The 17,719-nt window shown below is 37.5% G+C and overlaps 1 protein-coding gene across 1 annotated transcript; it reads left to right on the top strand.

The window, feature by feature from the left end:
* The first annotated feature begins 5,265 nt into the window (after nucleotides 1-5,265).
* LOC110907040 lies at nucleotides 5,266-14,805 on the top strand. Its single transcript, XM_022152072.1, has 4 exons — nucleotides 5,266-5,334; nucleotides 5,674-5,829; nucleotides 5,965-6,444; nucleotides 14,521-14,805. Exons 1-4 carry the CDS (start codon nucleotides 5,266-5,268, stop codon nucleotides 14,803-14,805), a joined length of 990 nt encoding a protein of 329 aa, XP_022007764.1.
* Nucleotides 14,806-17,719: the final 2,914 nt, after the last annotated feature.

Below are 17,719 nucleotides of genomic sequence, written 5' to 3'. Positions count from 1 at the left end.
AGATACAACATCAAAACAAGAATTTATAACATCAAATAATTCATTTCTCATATCAAAATCATTCTTTTTAGATTTTTTACACATGTGTAAATATAGCAGATTTACACATGTGTAAATGGCAAACTTACACATGTGTAAATTTTTTTTATTTATGAATTAACGTAAATTTAAACGTGTAAATTGAATTTCTAACATTGTATTCGAATAATAATGATAAGTGTAGAAAAAAATTTTGAATTTGAATTGTTTTTGACCAAGTTCTCATGGTTTTTTCATTTGTTCTCACGGTTCTCACAAATATTTAGCGTTCTCATTTAAACTCTCCCCTATATGTGTGTATATATATATATATATATATATATATATATAGGACAAAGATCCGTTAGGAACCACCCTTTATTGCGAGAACCGCGAGAACCAGTGTGAACACAAACAATAATACCTAAAAAAATCTAAAAAACACTCAAAAATTTTTTTTTTTATTTTTTTACTATTTTTTATGTTCAAATCGCTACTTTTAGTAGCAAAAAAAAAATAATTTAGATTTTTTTAGATTTTTTAGGTTTTTTGGGGGTTTAGTTTTTAGCATTTTAGCTTGGGGGGGGGGGGTTAGGTTTTTGGGGGGTGGGGGAGGGGGGTTTAGGTTTTTTTTTTTTTGGGGGGGGGGGTTAGGGTGTTTTTAGGTTTTTTGAGGGTTTTAGTTTTTAGCATTTAGCTTGGGGGGTGGGGGGTTTAGGTTTTTGGGGGGTGGGGGTTAGGTTTTTTTTAGGGTTCTTTAGGTTTTTTTAGCTATTTTAGGTTGTGTTCACATTGGTTCTCGCGGTTCTCGCGGTTCTCGCAATAAGGTGGTTCTCGCATGAACCTTACCCTATATATATATATATGCATATCAGGATCATCCCCCCATTTCTTTACGCTTATGTGACGGATCATCTTCCAAGGGAGGACCATCACCATACCGTATAGCCTTATAATACTCCATCAGTTCTATTTAATTTTAGTGGGACATATTCCAAAATTTACGGTAATGATTATAAATGCATGCTCAGAATTAGATATACAAAACCACATAAAATGCTCAGAATTAGATATACAAAACCACATAAAATGCTTTTTAACATTCTTTAAAAACTAAAGTAAGTAAGGTTCAAGATTCAGAAAGGAATGGCGGCGCAGAAAATTGAAAAAAAAAATTAATAGAACAAAGTTCTTTCGTATTAGCTAACTATAAAGATATTGTAAAAAAAAAACATTACAATGAATTAATTTATTTTTAGTCAAAATTCATTTATTATAAATTATAAACTATAAATTAGCAACAAATTTTGCTTTATGAAGTTGTACCCCATGCATGGGTAGATTTTCAAAAAAATAATAATAATAATTGATTTTCCATTTCTATTCTAATGGTTTTCTTCTTTTGCAATTTAACCCAAACATTTTTTCATTTTCATCTTTTGCCTCTCATATGTTTCGTCTTTCACAAAATAATCGTTACGTTTTGTTCTTAATTTTGCAAGTTAACACACCGCAACATGTGTGTGGGGTTCACCGTTTTTTGGTATATTTTTTACCCATTTGATAGGTTCGTCGCAACACGTTTATTTTTCCCTGTTTGACTTAGTTTTCTTTTCCACGTTTTACGTTTCAGTCTAATTTCTTCGCATTAACACACAACAACGGGCGTGCGTGGTTCAATTACTTTACGTTTTCTTTTCGTTTGGTGTTATTTTTTTTCCTTTTTTATTTAATTTATTTTTACGAACTTTTCCGATGTTGAGGTCGATGCAATGGTGTGGCATTGGTGCTACTTGTCACGGTTTTACGAATCTTTTTAACCTGTTAAATTTTTTACATATAATTTGTTTCGAGTTTACCCCTATACTTCCTTTACTTAAAAATACTATTTTTTACGTGCATATGTTTATTTACGCGTCCATATAAATATGTTTTTCTCTATGTTTTGACGTAAACTTTTTCTGGAAAACGAGTCAAGTCAAATATAATATTTTTTCATTAAAAAAAACATTTTTATGTGCATATTTTTATGTACTATAAATGTGAGTTGGTTTACGTTTCGATTTGGGAGATGAGTCAGGACAAATATAATATATATATTCGTGAGCATTTTATGTATGTTTCGTAAATTTTGTTTCAAATTGTGTGGAGTCAAATTGTAGTTTATTTTCTATGTATGAGTCATGTCACATATAAATTCGATTTACTTCACGTTTTGATCCAATCGCAATGCTTATATAGGTTACTTCGGGTTCAATCTGATACGTCAAAAAAGCATCACACAACGTTTGGACTAATCCATTCGATGTTAGTGATGTTCTCGCGCCGCAACGCACGCGGATCTTGTTATTAGTTATTTTAAAAGAACCAAGAAGATGTATTTAAATGAGCTGACAGAGTTACACTTAACCAATATGAGATGTGATTTAATACCTTTTGTGGGTTTTTGAACCTTATAGGTTTGGGCCTGGAGAACATGGTCCAAGACTCCAACAAAGGCAATTTAAATGATCAACAAAGTGATGGGCGGGTTAGCTAGAATGGCCAAGAAGTAGTGAGTAAATCAAATCTACCTGATGGCAGTGGGCCTAGGCCCAGAGTTTTTAAGAGGGGGGTTTGGTAACACAGGAGACGGTGGTGGTAGCAACGTTATTCATTTATATGCGGTTCTGCTTGCATATGCAAGTTCTTCTTCAATGGTGAACAACATACCGCTACCAAGTAATTCGAAATGAAATATGTTGGTATTTGTGTGATGACGATGAACATTAGAGACATTTTTGAGAGACGATTTGTAGATATGTAGTATGTGTAAAAAAATAATATTCATTTTTTAGCAGGAGAGCAAGAGACTCAACTAGCGGACACGGTGAGTATACCATTGGCCAGGATGTGGGGATATATGGATTTTGACTCACTTGCGGTTGAATCGAGGGGGCAATCATGTGGTTTGTTCTCTTCATGGAACCCTGTCATTTTGACAAAATCATCTGTAATCCACACATACAACTTCATTATAGTCTATGGTAGTTCGGCAGGTATGTATATACGCATCAATATTGTAAACGTGTACACACCGTCATTGGCAACGGGCATGAAAGAACGCTCTCGCAAAAATTACTAGGTGCCAAATCTAGTATTGCCGATTGGTGGGTGGGTTTGGGTAAGTCTCAACGAAATTCAAAGAAAGGAGGATGGGCATTCTAAATTTGGGTATGACGCAAGTATAGCAGATATAACTCTATTAGTAAGACATGATACCAATCTTACAGTCTGAATCCTCTACATTTAATATATTGTTATAACTTTAATAGTAAGACATGATACCAACCTTACATTACATATTTTATAGTTACATTAGGTGTTTCATGAACATAGAGAGATTCCTTAAAATATAAATCGTAGGGGTGATATTGATATTGTCCCAATACAATTGTGAAGAGGTAGAGCACTTGTAAATTGTGGGTATATTCATCTCACTAATATCAGCATTTAGAATCACAATATGCATAAACAAACCAAAAGGTCAAATATGTATGCACTTTCTTTTTCTCAGATGAAATACCAAGAAACATCAAAAGGGTTTGCCTTTTGATCAAAATATCTTTCATTATTACTATAGTGGACATATGCTCATTTTATGTATCTAGAAATAAATATTATAAGTATTTAAATAGATAAAAGTTGTCTTAAACCTAGTAGGTGTTTAGTTAGTGGATTTTAATTTTTTATGAAAATTCATTTGATAAGAAAATTAAATTGAGAATAAAAAATAAATGGTACAACAGTAAAATATTTAAAAGTCTTCTCTCATCTCATTTATTATTATCTTTGGCTAATTAATTATTTATAAAGACTATCATCCCACTATCACCCCTCACACTAAAATTTTTGCCTACAAACATCAAAATTTATCCTACATGTTTTGAAATTTATCCTACACATATTGAAATTTATCTTATATAACTCGTAATTCATCCTACACACCTCGTATTTTATCCTACATTTTAAATTATTATTATTATTTTTTGAATTTTTCTTTTTTTGAAAAAATAAGTTACAAATTTAATTTAGTTAGCTATTAAAGAGGAAAATTGGCATTTAATGATCTATCTAAGTTACCAAATTACCCTTACACTAATATTAAGTACAAAAATTAAATGAAGTAAAATGAATGATTGTTATTGGTTGAAATTTTTCTTTTTTCCTTTTACAAAAAAAAAAAAAAAAATCATTTGAACCCTCCACATAATTTTCTTCTATGTAATTGCTTAGTAAAAACATGGAATAATCCTCAAGAACACACGAATGTGGATATGCATTGAGGATGGGTACGCGAACCCAACTCATGAGTTTGAAGGCAGACAACGGGTCACTGCTTATGTCAATATGGAAGAAACTGAGAAGAAAATGTATGAAGCTAAGAAGAAAGCTCTTGCAGCTATAAAGATGTCTCTACCTGATGGCATTAAACATACCTTTAAGAAATACACTACCTCAAAGGATATGTGTAATGCATTAGAAAAGCGGTATGAGGGCAACCCTGATATGAAGAAGAACAAGATTGATCTGCTGAATAAGCAATTTGCTATTTTTAAGTGCATTAGAAATGAGTCCCTTGAAGAAATCATCATAGGGTTCTATCATTTGATGACAGAGATGGACAACTATGACATAAAGGGATACACTGATACTGAGATCAATGACAAGTTGCTAGATGCCCTTCCTGCTAAATGGGATATTTACATTCTCATGATAAAGGGTGAAGCTGATTATGTTGATAATGACTTAGAAGACGTTGTTGGGAAGTTGAGAGCTTACGAGCTCAATATGAAGAAGAAGGAAACAGGTTATGATCAGGTTCAAGACCCGGGATTCTACAAAGGCCTTCCATCTTCATCTTCTCTCAACAATTCTAGTGACTCAGCAACTGCTTTTCTTTCTAGTGAAAATGAAAATGTTTTTGTTGATGCTAATGGTGAATTATGTTTTGTTGCCTCAACGGGAGGTTCAATTGCAGGTTAGCGATAACAAGAACAACATCAGACTGGATCGAACAATAGCAAACTTCCAAAGTCCATGCCTATGAGTGTGAAATCAGCTAAGAATCAACTAGCTCTCCTTGCCTCATTTGTTGCTTCTTATCAGAATTATATACAGGGCAAGATAACATATCCAGCAGCACTGGATGAAGATGATGAGCAGATTAATCCAGACGACTTGGATGAGATGGATATTTAGTGGCAGATGGCTATGATATCTCTCAAGGCTAGATGGTTCATGATTAGAACTGGCAGGAAGTTCATTGGGAAGAAGGTCTGATTCGATAAATCAAAGGTTCGATGCTTTAAATCTCAAAATCTTGGACATTTCGCCAAAGAATGTCAAAGACAAACATGAGAATCACAACAACCTTCCACTTTTTATAATTCGTCTAGTCAAAGTTCATCAAACAATGCATCGCGGGCACTGGTTTCTACTACTTCTTCTGATGGTTCATAAGATTGGAGTCTTCACCTGGAAGACGAAGGAACCATAACTCAAGCTCTAATGGTAGAGATAGTCACTGTGATCGAAGAAGGTCAACAATTTAAGTGAGAAGCTAGTGATGATGTTCAAGAAGAGTGTTCTGAAAAGAAGAGTGGAGCTCAATAGGTAGCAAGTGATGAAACCAAAGCTGCCAAAGAACAGAATGTTGCGGAAAAGGTCAAGCCTAAGGCTGATGATGTACATGTGCAATCTGATGAAGAAGAGAAGGCCAAAGCTGACTTTGTTGCATATATGGCTGATTTGAGTAAAGCTACTGGTGAAGTAAGTTCAAAACAAATAAGTTATGTCTGCATGAGTTGCAGTGAACTAAGAGGTACAGTTGACAGATTGTCCACACACAACCAAAATCTGATAAACGAACTAAATGGTCTAAAAGAATCAAACTTTTTCATATAGAAAAAAGAGTCTCAATACATAAAGAAAATAAAATCATGCGAAGCTGAAGTTCAAACTTTAACTGAAAAATTAAATAAAGAGCTTCAAGTGATAGATTTAGCACATGAGACAATGAGAGATAAAACAAAGGAGCTATCTGACAAGTGCAAAGAATTGTCTGATTCACAAGTTAAGATTGTTGAGCTTCAAAGAAAAATAGACCAATTTAGAAACACATCTTTTGTAATGAATCACATGATGGGAAACTTAAAAAAGAGTATTGATCGAACAATGATGGGATTTAATGAAGTTCCTCCTGTTCATCAGGACTATACATTTTTACCACATGAAGATGATTTAACAAATTTTGTGTATGGTGTAGTTGTGGTTGAGCCGATGACCGTCGAAGTACTTGATAGTTCCGCATCTGAGAATGATGGTGAATCTGAGTATGAAGTGGCTGATGTTAAGAATGAAATCAAACAAAACACTGTTTTTGATGTGTGTAAAACGCAACATATAAAATACATCAATTGAGGCATAAAACTAACCCTTTTTTAGTACTAATGTTGGAAAAAGTGTTCTTTTGTCTTCCTTTTGTATTTTCAGGAGTAAATGAGCGTAAATGAACAAAAGGAACAAATATGCAGCAAAAGCTAACATAAATACAAGAAAAGGAATAAATGTGGCATGCCTGACCCCTCGACAGCATCTTCCCAAGCAAAAACAAGAGAACAAAAGGCTGACCACGGCCCCGTGCCCAGCGGACACCGGGGCGTGGCCAAGTATCTGTAGAAAAGACAAAGTTGTAGAAGCTTCTATTCTCGACACGGGGGTGTGCCCAGTTCAACACAGGTCGTGGTCAACGCTAAGATTCCCAGAATCCAAGCAAATATTGATAGTACAGATACGCTTCTGCACACGGGGCCGTGCCCAGCGAACACGGGGGCGTGTGGAGCTAATGTAGACAATTGAAATTAATGAAGAAAAAGAAAAGGGATGGACACGGGGTCGTACCCAGTGAACACGAGGCCGTGTCCGGGCATCTGTGCAGGCTATAAATAGAGGTGCTTGGTTCACTTCAAAGGCATCCCTTTGCAAACCACATCTCTCCCACTTCACCCACACTCCACCACCACTACAACCCACATCCACCACCATCATCCATCATCCATATTAGAGTGTGTGTAATAGTCTCGGGATCCAAGATTGATAGTAAGAGTTCTTGACAATCAAAGGCCATGTTTGCCTAAGTCTCTTACATCACTTGGTGAAGACAAGCATTTAGTGTATTACTTTTGATTTTTAATCTTTTCGCACTTTTTATTTGGTTTTGTATTAATGACTTTAATAACTAGTTTCTTATGTTGAAGGTGAAACTTCCTTATCATTTGTCTGTGGTGTCTTGGCGTTATTTTATTGTCTATATAAAATAAAAGATTTACACCATTCATATCTCTACAGTCTATATAGAGATATGTTGGCTACCTGGTCGGGGGTTAAGGGAATGGTTTGGTAAGGTTCTTGCCTTGTTTAGTGTACAGATCCTGCAAGGACCTGGGTCAAGCTTACTAGGACCTCCTTCAATACCCACTGGTATTGGACGCCGGGGGTGCGAATGGCTTGATCCCCTCATATGTAAACTACTATTAATACATTAACCCGAATATTTGGGATTGTATCCCTGCTGATTCAAACCACTTAGCCGAGGGTAACGTCACCTTCAAAAGAGGGGACTACCACATTACGCATTAATAACTTAATTAATTATCTTTCAATATTCTGACCCTTTAGGATTGTATCCTTGCTGACTCAAACTACTGGGTTGAGGGTAACGCCACCTTCAAAAGAGGGGCCTACTACTATAACTAAGATAATCTCTTAAAAAGTGCAAAAGTGCGGAAATCATCAAAGGTTACACTAAAGGCGATTCGGATCCAAGTGATTCATCTTATCTATCTGTTTTTATTTTATTTTATTTTCAGCATTTTTAGTTTTTATTTTCATGTTTAAAACCTTTTCTAAATTTTGATTTTTTTAGACGTTGAGGATAAACCGGTACTAAAAGCTCTTGTGTCCATAGACGACCTCGGTATCTTACCAACGCTATACTACGTTCACGATGGGTGCACTTGCCCATATGTGTGTTTAGTGTTAGTAGAATATCGTGTTTTATAAATTTAAAACTTGACTAAAGTGTTAAAATGGGCTTAAAATATAACTAAAAACATATCACAACTAACGCACATCAAGTTTTTGGCGTTGTTGCCGGGGACAAAAGGATTTTAAGAAAGTTAGGAATCAACGGCCTAATTGTTTTTCTTAATTTTGCCGTGCCCGCTGAACACGCCCCCGTGCCCAATCTTTGGTACTGGAAATCTTATTTTAAGTCAGACAGTAGCTGAACACGGGGCTGTGTCCACTAAACACGCCCCCGTGCCCAAGTTTCAGATACTGAAAACAGAACTGTAAGATCCCGACGGTTGGTAATTTCTGAGGCAAACATGAGTGATACTGATCATTTTTACTTTCGCTCCTCTTATGGTGCGTGGTGTCAATTATGTGGTGGATCTCCTGAAGATTTTAAATGTTATTTTTTAAATTACATTCCCCACTATATAGACCGATCGTTCTCCTATAGCCTTTAGATGGGCGAAAGTAAAAACAATCCCTATCTCTCCCTCGAATGCTCTCAATCATCCCTTCTAGATGAAATGATTCTCCGATGGATAAAAGAACTTCAGATGGAAATAACTAATTCATCTAAAGACGACGATCAAGGAGAATTAATGAGATCGCACTCGGATTATAACAACATCGTTGCTCCCGAAATCACCTCTAACTCTTGCAAGGACTTGAGCGATAGTCGTCCCTGTATTGATTGTCCCGTGAAGGACTCCCCATCGGTTTCCGCCGATGCATACATAGACCTGAGTGATTAGGCATATACCTTCTTTAACGAGAGCCCGGATAAGGGAAATAAAGGTTGGTTTTGCCCACCGGTATTTAGCTTAGGAACCACCCTTTCCGATAACCTCTTGTGTTCTTGTCTAAAACTAGGGCAACTTAGGTATCTCAGGCACTTTGGTGTTGTTCCATCCTGTAAGGAACCACCCGATCCGGATAAACTCCTTAAAAATAGACGAAACTTCATAAAAACTTCTAGCCACGGGGCCGTGTCCAGGTCAGCACGCCCCCATGTCCACCCAAAGATTCCAGTCTGACTTTTGGTCAGAATATGGACAAAAGGTGTCAGAATTTTGTCTGCACACGGGGCCGTGTTCAGCCGACACGGGGCCGTGTTCGGCGTGCTGTCGTTTTCTATAAATGCAGCAAGATTCCTGCACTCTTGGACCCATTCCAAAGATAAAGATCTGGTGGGATCTTCACATATACCATACAGGGTATATTCTAAAGAAGGTTCTTAACAACTATCTTGTCTTTTCTACTTTTGTCCATTGCCTTCTTCTTCATTTTCTCCTCAAAACCTCCATTAAAGTTTGAAATCTCCATGTTTTCAACCTTTATTGTGATATTTTCTAGGCTTTTATTCAAGGAATCTTGTCAAAAATAAGTTTTACAACACTATTTTAAGTATTTTCTGCTTAAAAATGCTTCAAAAGTCAGAAAAATAATTTAAAGCTCTAAGATTCCTTGTTTCAAAAACCTGCAGAGAGGTGGCCACGGGGCCGTGCTCAACGAGCACGGGGCCGTGGCCGAGGCACTATTTCATTAAATTGAACTCTTTTGACTTGTTTTTTCGTAGAATGTCGAGCCAGAATAGTGGATCCTCTTCAGCACATTCATGGAACAGTCGTAGGGAACGAAGGCCTTCAATCGAAGCAACTCTTGTGCGATATGTAATGGCACTACGAGAAGCTCTCGACGAAATGACATCCGTAGAAGAAGTCCTAATCGACCGTATTAATTATCTCACGGTGCGGCTAGAAAACAATTTCTAATAAATCAACCTCTGGCAGCAGAAGTTGAACATTCTTGTAACACCTCCCATTGAACCAATCCTTCCCTAAGAAGATTGGAACTTAGCTCAAGGAGTCATTAACCCCGCCGGGTGGGATGACATCCCCCCGGAACCTCCTCTTGACGACTTACAAGAGGTTCCGGTGGAAGTCACACCCCCTCAAAACGAGGACGCCAATGAGCCTGCCTCCCTTCTCCCTCGGGAGATAGAAGAATGGCTTAACGATGTATAAGGGTCCCGTCCCGAAGAAGTTCTTCAAGCCGCATTTAACCAAGAAAATTATCTTTTATTCAGAAATTTTGCCCTTAAAATAAACTATAGGATAGGACTTCCTTGTGGTTTTAGATTTCTCGTGTTTCATGACCTACTTATCAAGATTTAGTTTATGTTTTTATTTTCTAGGATCTAATGTAATTTACTCTTTAATGAATGATGGTTTCTAAGTTAAATGGTGTTTGGATGATGTTGTAATGGATAAAACACACTCGGAATGGTGGAGGTTACTGAGGGAAACTTGAACCCACACCCCATGCACAAAAACAGAGCCTCCCGACAATTTTTCTTCATTACACCAAGTTCAGCATGGGGCCGTGCTCAGCCCAACACGCCCCGTGCCCGAGGTTCTGCAGAAAATGCAAAGTCAGGTAACTGGACACGGGGCCGTGTTCACTGAACACGCCCCCATGCCCAGCCTTCTGTATATTATGATACCGGCGATCAGAACACGGGGTCATGCCCGGATCAACACGGGCCAGTGTCCAGATGCCCACTAACATAAAAAATTTTGTTTTTGACACCTTTTTACACTTTCAATCAACCTAAAAACTTATTTTTGGGACACATTGAGGACAATGTGTAATTTAAGTGTGGGGGGATGCTAAAACTTGAATTTTGCAAGTCCTAATAGCAAGCCTTACACAAAACTCTATTGGAACCGCTAATCACCCCAATTTTTTTCAAAAACTTTTCATTTTTTTTACGTGTCTTGGTTTAATTTGGGAATAACAAGTTCTAAAAAGGTTATATTTTTACAAATTTACAACCGATAGCATCGTGATACAAAGAACCAACATAAGAAAATTATGAAACGGCATGAAAAATCTAGTTAAAATTTGATTATATATATACTCGATCACATTATAAACCCATTCCCACAAAAAGTGAGTTTTGAGCCTATATTGAGCATAAAAGCATACATTTTTAAATTAAATGCTCATCTTTCGTTTCTTGTGTGAATAGCCGCTTGGTTTCTTACAACTCTAGAACTTGCCATGACGATACATTCCCGTTCCTTACCAAGTTAAACCCAAGTAAGTAAATGATGGAGGCATTAGGACTAACCCTTTTTCTTTTCAACACCATTATTTTTCATTTTTTTATCACCAACCCAAAACCCAACTAGTTAACCCCTTTGAGCCTAAACCTTTTCGTTTCTAAACCCACAAAATGAACGCCCTTTACCCACCAAAACCTTTTTTTATTTTTAAACTCTTTATTTTAGTAAAAAGCTCGGTCTTCATGTGACATTCCTTATAAAAAAATGAATTCGAGGAATAAACAAACAAGTTCCTCAAAGAAACTTTGTTTGAAAATGTTTTGTTTGAATAAAAGTCACAAAAACAAAAAGTTTTACGATGACCGACGCTTTTTACGCCTTTTAGCCCTTACTACTAACCACTAACCCAAAACCACCTACCTTTAACCCAAGCCTAACCCTTCCCCAAGTCCTCTTGATATTTACAAAGGTTTATAGTTAAAAAGGAGGATGATTGATTGCTTGGTAAGCATATGGTAGAAGTAAGTTGCATGCCGGTCTCGAGTGTTTCACAAAAATACATGTTCGGCCGAGTGTTGAGTGATCTCCCATGAGGTATGTGAACTTGTATATAAATGGAATTTTAAACGTGGCATGCCTGACCCCTCGACAACATATTCCCAAGCAAAAACAAGAGAACAGAAGGCTGACCACGGCCCCGTGCCCAGCGGACACCGGGGCGTGGCCAAGTATCTACAGAAAAGACAAAGTTGTAGAAGCTTCTATTCCCAACACGGGGGCGTGCCCAGGTCAACACGGGCCATGGTCAACGCTAAGATTCGCAGAATCCAAGCAAATCTTGATAGTACAGATACGCTTCTACATACGGGGCCGTGCCCGGCGAACACGGGGGCGTGTGGAGCTAATGCAGACAATTGAAATTAATGAAGAAAGAGAAAAGGGATGGACACGGGGCCGTGCCCAGTGAACACGGGACCGTGTCCGGGCGTCTGTGTAGGCTATAAATAGAGGTGCTTGGTTCACTTCAAAGGCATCCCTTGGCAAACCACCTCTTTCCCACTTCACCCACACTCCACCACCACTACAACCCACATCCACCACCATCATCCATCATTCATCTTAGAGTGTGTGTAGTAGTCTCGGGATCCAAGATTGATAATAAGAGTTCTTGACATTCAAAGGCCATGTTTACCTAAGTCTCTTACATCACTTGGTGAAGACAAGCATTTAGTGTAATACTTTTGATTTTTAATCTTTTCGCACTTTTTATTTGGTTTTGTATTAATGACTTTAATAACTAGTTTCTTATGTTGAAGGTGAGACTTCCTTATCATTTGTCTGTGGTGTCTTGGCGTTATTTTACTGTCTATATAAAATAAAAGATTTACACCATTCATATCTCTACGGTCTATATAGAGATATGTTAGCTATCTGGTCGGGGGTTAAGGGAATGGTTTGGTAAGGTTTTTTCCTTGTTCAGTGTATAGATCCTGCAAGGACCTCGGTCAAGCTTACTAGGACCTCCTTCAATACCCACTGGTATTGGATAGCGGGGGTGCGAATGGCTTGATCCCCTCATATGTAAACTACTATTAATACATTAACCCAGCTATTTGGGATTGTATCCCTGCTGACTCAAATCCCTTAGCCGAGGGTGACGTCACCTTCAAAAGAGGGGCCTACCACATTACGCATTAATAACTTAATTATTTATCTTTCAATATTCCGACCCTTTAGGATTGTATCCTTGCTGACTCAAACTACTGGGTTGAGGGTAACGTCACCTTCAAAAGAGGGGCCTACTACTATAACTAAGATAATCTCTTAAAAAGTGCAAAAGTGCGGAAATCATCAAAGGTTACACTAAAGGCGAGTCGTATCCAAGTAATTCATCTTGTCTATCTGTTTTTATTTTATTTTATTTTTCAGCATTTTTAGTTTTTATTTTCATGTTTAAAACCTTTTCTAAATTTTGATTTGATTAGACGTTGAGGATAAACCGGTACTAAAAGCTCTTGTGTCCTTGGATGACCTCGGTATCTTACCAACGCTATACTACGCTCACGATGGGTTCACTTGCCCATATGTGTGTTTAGTGTTAGTAGAATATCGTGTTTTATAAATTTAAAACTTGACTAAAGTGTTAAAAAGGGCTTAAAATATAACTAAAAACATATCACACTTAACGCACATCAGTTTTGAAAAATTCCAAGTCTAAAAAACAACATTTTGTTAAAACGGTGAATTTTGTGAAAAGGGATGACATGAAAAATGAAGAAAATATCATTGAAACAGAGTTAAATGAAAAGTTTGTTAAAGATAGAATGAATAAGGGCAAATCAAAAGTAACAAACGTTGGTCCTTCAAACACATCGCCCACATCATCAGAACCATCAAGTCCAAAGGCTTCGCAAAAGAAATCTTTTTCAAAAAGATCGTGCTTTAATTATCATACAAAAGGACATGTAGTGAGTTATTATCCTTACAAGAAGGGTGAAGCACCTTTGAAAGAAATGAAGAAAGACAAATCACCAGAAAAGAGGGTTGATTGTAAGTTGAGCAAAGCAAACTCACCAAAGAAATTTGTTGTTGAAGACAAGGCTGAAATAAGAAATCAACAATTTCCTCGTTTTCAAAGAAATCAACCAAGGTTTCAGCCAGCGTCTACATCTGACAGATTCGACAGACCTAGGAGTAGTTCACCTAAAATGAATAACTTTAATGGTCAGTCAAATAATTTCAGAGGTCAAAGTTCACAAAAAAATCGATATCACACTAGTGGTACTCGAAATTTTTATAATAATGACTCAAGAAATTAGTACAATCAAAATTGTGGATATCTATCGAGAGTTCACCCGAACTCAGGATTTACGAATAAGAATAGAGGTTTTCAAAATCAAAATTTCCAAAGGTCACATAGTCCAAACACATATAGGAACCCTCAGGACCAGAGACCTAGTGGAAATCAAAAACCATTTCCATCAACAGGTCTGAGATCCAAGACTCCTATTAGGAGTGATGGATATTGGATGGATGTACCGGTCATGGGCGTATCTTTTAAGGGGCGGGAGGGGGGCGGCTGACCCCCCGAACTTTTCGCTCAGTAGTGGAGATTATGTAGTTTTCGTATAGAAGCTTTTGGGTATATACGTTTTCGACTCCCTGGTTTTATAGAAATTTTTAGGTCCGGTGACTTTTGCCCATCAGGTCGGAAATCTCAAGCTTCACCACTGGTACTGGTAGTTGGTGAATCTGGAAGACCCAAGACCATTAAGGCTTGGGTCCCCCTAGCTAACTAAATTTGTTTTGGTTTGTGCAGGAACTGCTAAGGAGACTGATCAACTTGTGCTATGTTGACAGTGGTTGCTCCAGGCACATGACGGGGGATAAGAGGTTGCTTACATATTTTGAAGAAACTAATGGAGCGTATGTGAACTTCGCAGGAGCAAAAGGTGGAAAGATAACAGTTCAAGGAAAAGTGACCAATAGGAAGATAATGTTGGACAAAGTCAACTATGTCGAGTTGTTCAAACACAATTTGATGAGCGTGTCGCAAGTCTGTGACAATGGTTACTCTGTCCACTTTACCAAGTTTGAAGCATAGGTGTTAAAACCTGGTTTGATCATTCCTGATGTTTGGGTAGTTATGAGGGCACCAAGGAAGAATGATACCTATGTCATGGACATGATTGTCAATGATACTTCGATGGTGTCTACATGTTTGTTGTCGAAAGCAACTGAGGAAGAGTCGATGTTATGGCATAGATGCATGGCACATATACACTATAGAAAAATGAATTATATAATTAAAAATGGTTTAGTGGAAGGTGTGCCTATGCAGAAGTTTTCTGTGGATGAAAAATGTCTTCCTTGTAAAAAGGGGAAGCAACACAGAAAACCTCATAAGTATAAAACCGTGAATTCCATTGCTTCTCCACTCGAATTACTTCACATGGATTTGTTCGGTCCAGTGAATGTAAGGAGTATTGGAGGAAAATATTATTGTTTAGTTGTTACTGATGACTTTTCTCATTTTTCTTGGGTTTTCTTTCTAGTAACAAAGGATGAAACAGTAGAAATGTTGATCAATCTTTTTACAAAGTTAGAGAATCTACTTGAGACAAGGATCAAGCGCAATAGAAGCGACAATGGCACGGAATTCAAGAATCGGTTGCTGGATATGTACTGTCTTCGCAAGGGGGTAGAACATCAATTTAGTGCCCCATACACACCGCAACAGAATGGAGTGGCAGAACGGAAAAACAAGACTTTAATTGAAGCTGCTAGGACTATGCTTTCTAATTCTAAGCTTCCTGTCCTCTTTTAGGCAGAGGCTGTGAATACAGCTTGTTATGTTCTGAATAGGGTTTTGATGGTTAAACGACATAACAAAACGTGTTATGAACTTTTGAGAAACCGTAAACCAAATTTAGAAGGGTTTGAACCATTTGGGCTACCATGCACAATAGTTAGACATAAAAACCAACCGAAATTTGGTGAAGTTGCTGACGAAGGATTTTTCCTAGGTTATGTAGACGGTGCACCAAACAAGAGAGTTTTTAATAAAACAAATGGTAAAATTGAGACGGTTTTTGATGTTGAAATTTTATCATATTCGCCCAAACAGTCCAACCCATGTCTAGAAAAGTTATATGATTATGATCTCTTCTTTGAATCTTTTAGATTTCCTGAGTTTTCTGATGTAGGTGATGTGGAGATAATTCATAGCTTGACAACAAGTGTTCCAATTGCTGATATGCTAAGAACTTCCTCAAATATGAATGAAGAAGTAGCGGATTCGAGTGATAGCGAGTCTGAACCTCTTCAGGGAGAGGACTTTACAAATCCGTTTGCTAATCAAAATGGTCAGGGGGAGATTGGATCAAATCTAGGGACTAACTTGGAAGTTGACACCATTGCTACTACATGAGCAAACAAAGATCATCCAGTTGACAACATTATAAGTCATCCGAATGCAGGTGTTCAGACAAGGAGACGTATAGCAGAACATTCATGCTTGTTTACTACAATTGAGAAGACTGGTATAATCAACGAATGCTTGTATAGCTGTTTTATATCTCATGAGGAGCCGAAAAACATATATATGGCTCTAAAGGACAATTCGTGGGTAGAAGCTATGTAGGAGGAACTAGCTCAGTTTGGGAGTTAGTTGATTTACAAGAATGAGAGAAAGAAATTGGCACCAAGTGGGTGTTCAAGTGTAAGAAAAATGATCGAGGGATCGTGACAAGGAACAAAGCTCGATTAGTGGTAAAAGGGTTCAATCAGCAAGAGGGAATTGACTATAATGAAGTGTTTGCACCAGTTGCAAGGTTGGAAGCAATTCGGTTGTTTCTAGCGTTTGCATCTTTTAAGGGCTTCAAAGTTTATCAGCTTGACGTGAAGAGTGCATTTCTTTACGGGAAAGTCAAAGAACTGGTGTATGTCTCACAACCAGATGGGTTTACTAATCTGGACTATTCAGATCGGGTGTACATATTGGATAAGGCATTGTATGGTTTACATCAAGCACCCAGGGCGTGGTACGAGACACTGTCGACTCATCTTTTGGCAAATGGTTTTGAAAGGGGTCAGGTCGATAGTACACTTTTCATTAAGAGGAAGAAAGAAGATTTATAGCTGGTACAGGTGTACGTGGATGATATAATTTTTGGTTCATCTGATGAGAGCATGTGTCATGAATTTGAAGTGGTGATGAAGAGTAAGTTTGAGATGAGTGCAATGGGTGAGTTATCATTCTTCTTAGGATTGAAAGTTGAACAAAAAAAGGATGGGATCTTTATTCATCAGACGAAGTATATATGACATTTTGACTCGTTTCAAGATGGAGGATTGCACAACTTACAATACACCCATTTGTGCAAATCACAATATTGGTCTAGATACTGAAAGTATGGAGGATGTTGATCCAACTCAATATAGGGCCATGATTGGATCATTGATGTATCTTATTGCTTCATGACCAGACATTATGTTCGTCGTATGTATGTTTGCCAGATATCAAGAAAATCCGAAGGAGTCGCATATGAAGGCGGTGATGCGAATTGTACGTTACTTGGAGTTTAATGCATACACTGATTCAGATTTCGGAGGATGTAAATCAACCAAAAAATCTGCCACAGGTGGTTGTCAGCTCTTTGGGTTGAAGACTTGTGTCATGGCAGTGCAAGAAACAAGCCTATGTGTCTACGTCTTCGTGTGAAGATGAATACATTGTTTCGGGTAGTTATTGCTCTCATGTTCTGTGGATACAATAGCAGATGCACGATTACGGTTTGAATTTCACTCGCACCCCTATTATGATAGATAATAATGCCAGAATTTCCATAACAAATAATCCCGCAAAACACAGTCGCACAAAACATATTGACATTCGTCATCATTTTATACGGGATTGTGCTGAAAAGAAAATGATTGAACTGCATAGAGTCGACACATTAGATAACCTGGCAGATCTTTACACAAAAGCATTTGACAGGGCTCTATTTGAACATCTA

Source organism: Helianthus annuus, chromosome 15 (genome assembly GCF_002127325.2).
Source record: "Helianthus annuus cultivar XRQ/B chromosome 15, HanXRQr2.0-SUNRISE, whole genome shotgun sequence".
Lineage (NCBI taxonomy): Eukaryota > Viridiplantae > Streptophyta > Magnoliopsida > Asterales > Asteraceae > Helianthus > Helianthus annuus.
The sequence above is the reverse complement of the archived record's forward strand: the minus strand, read 5'-3'. Positions and strand labels throughout refer to the sequence as shown.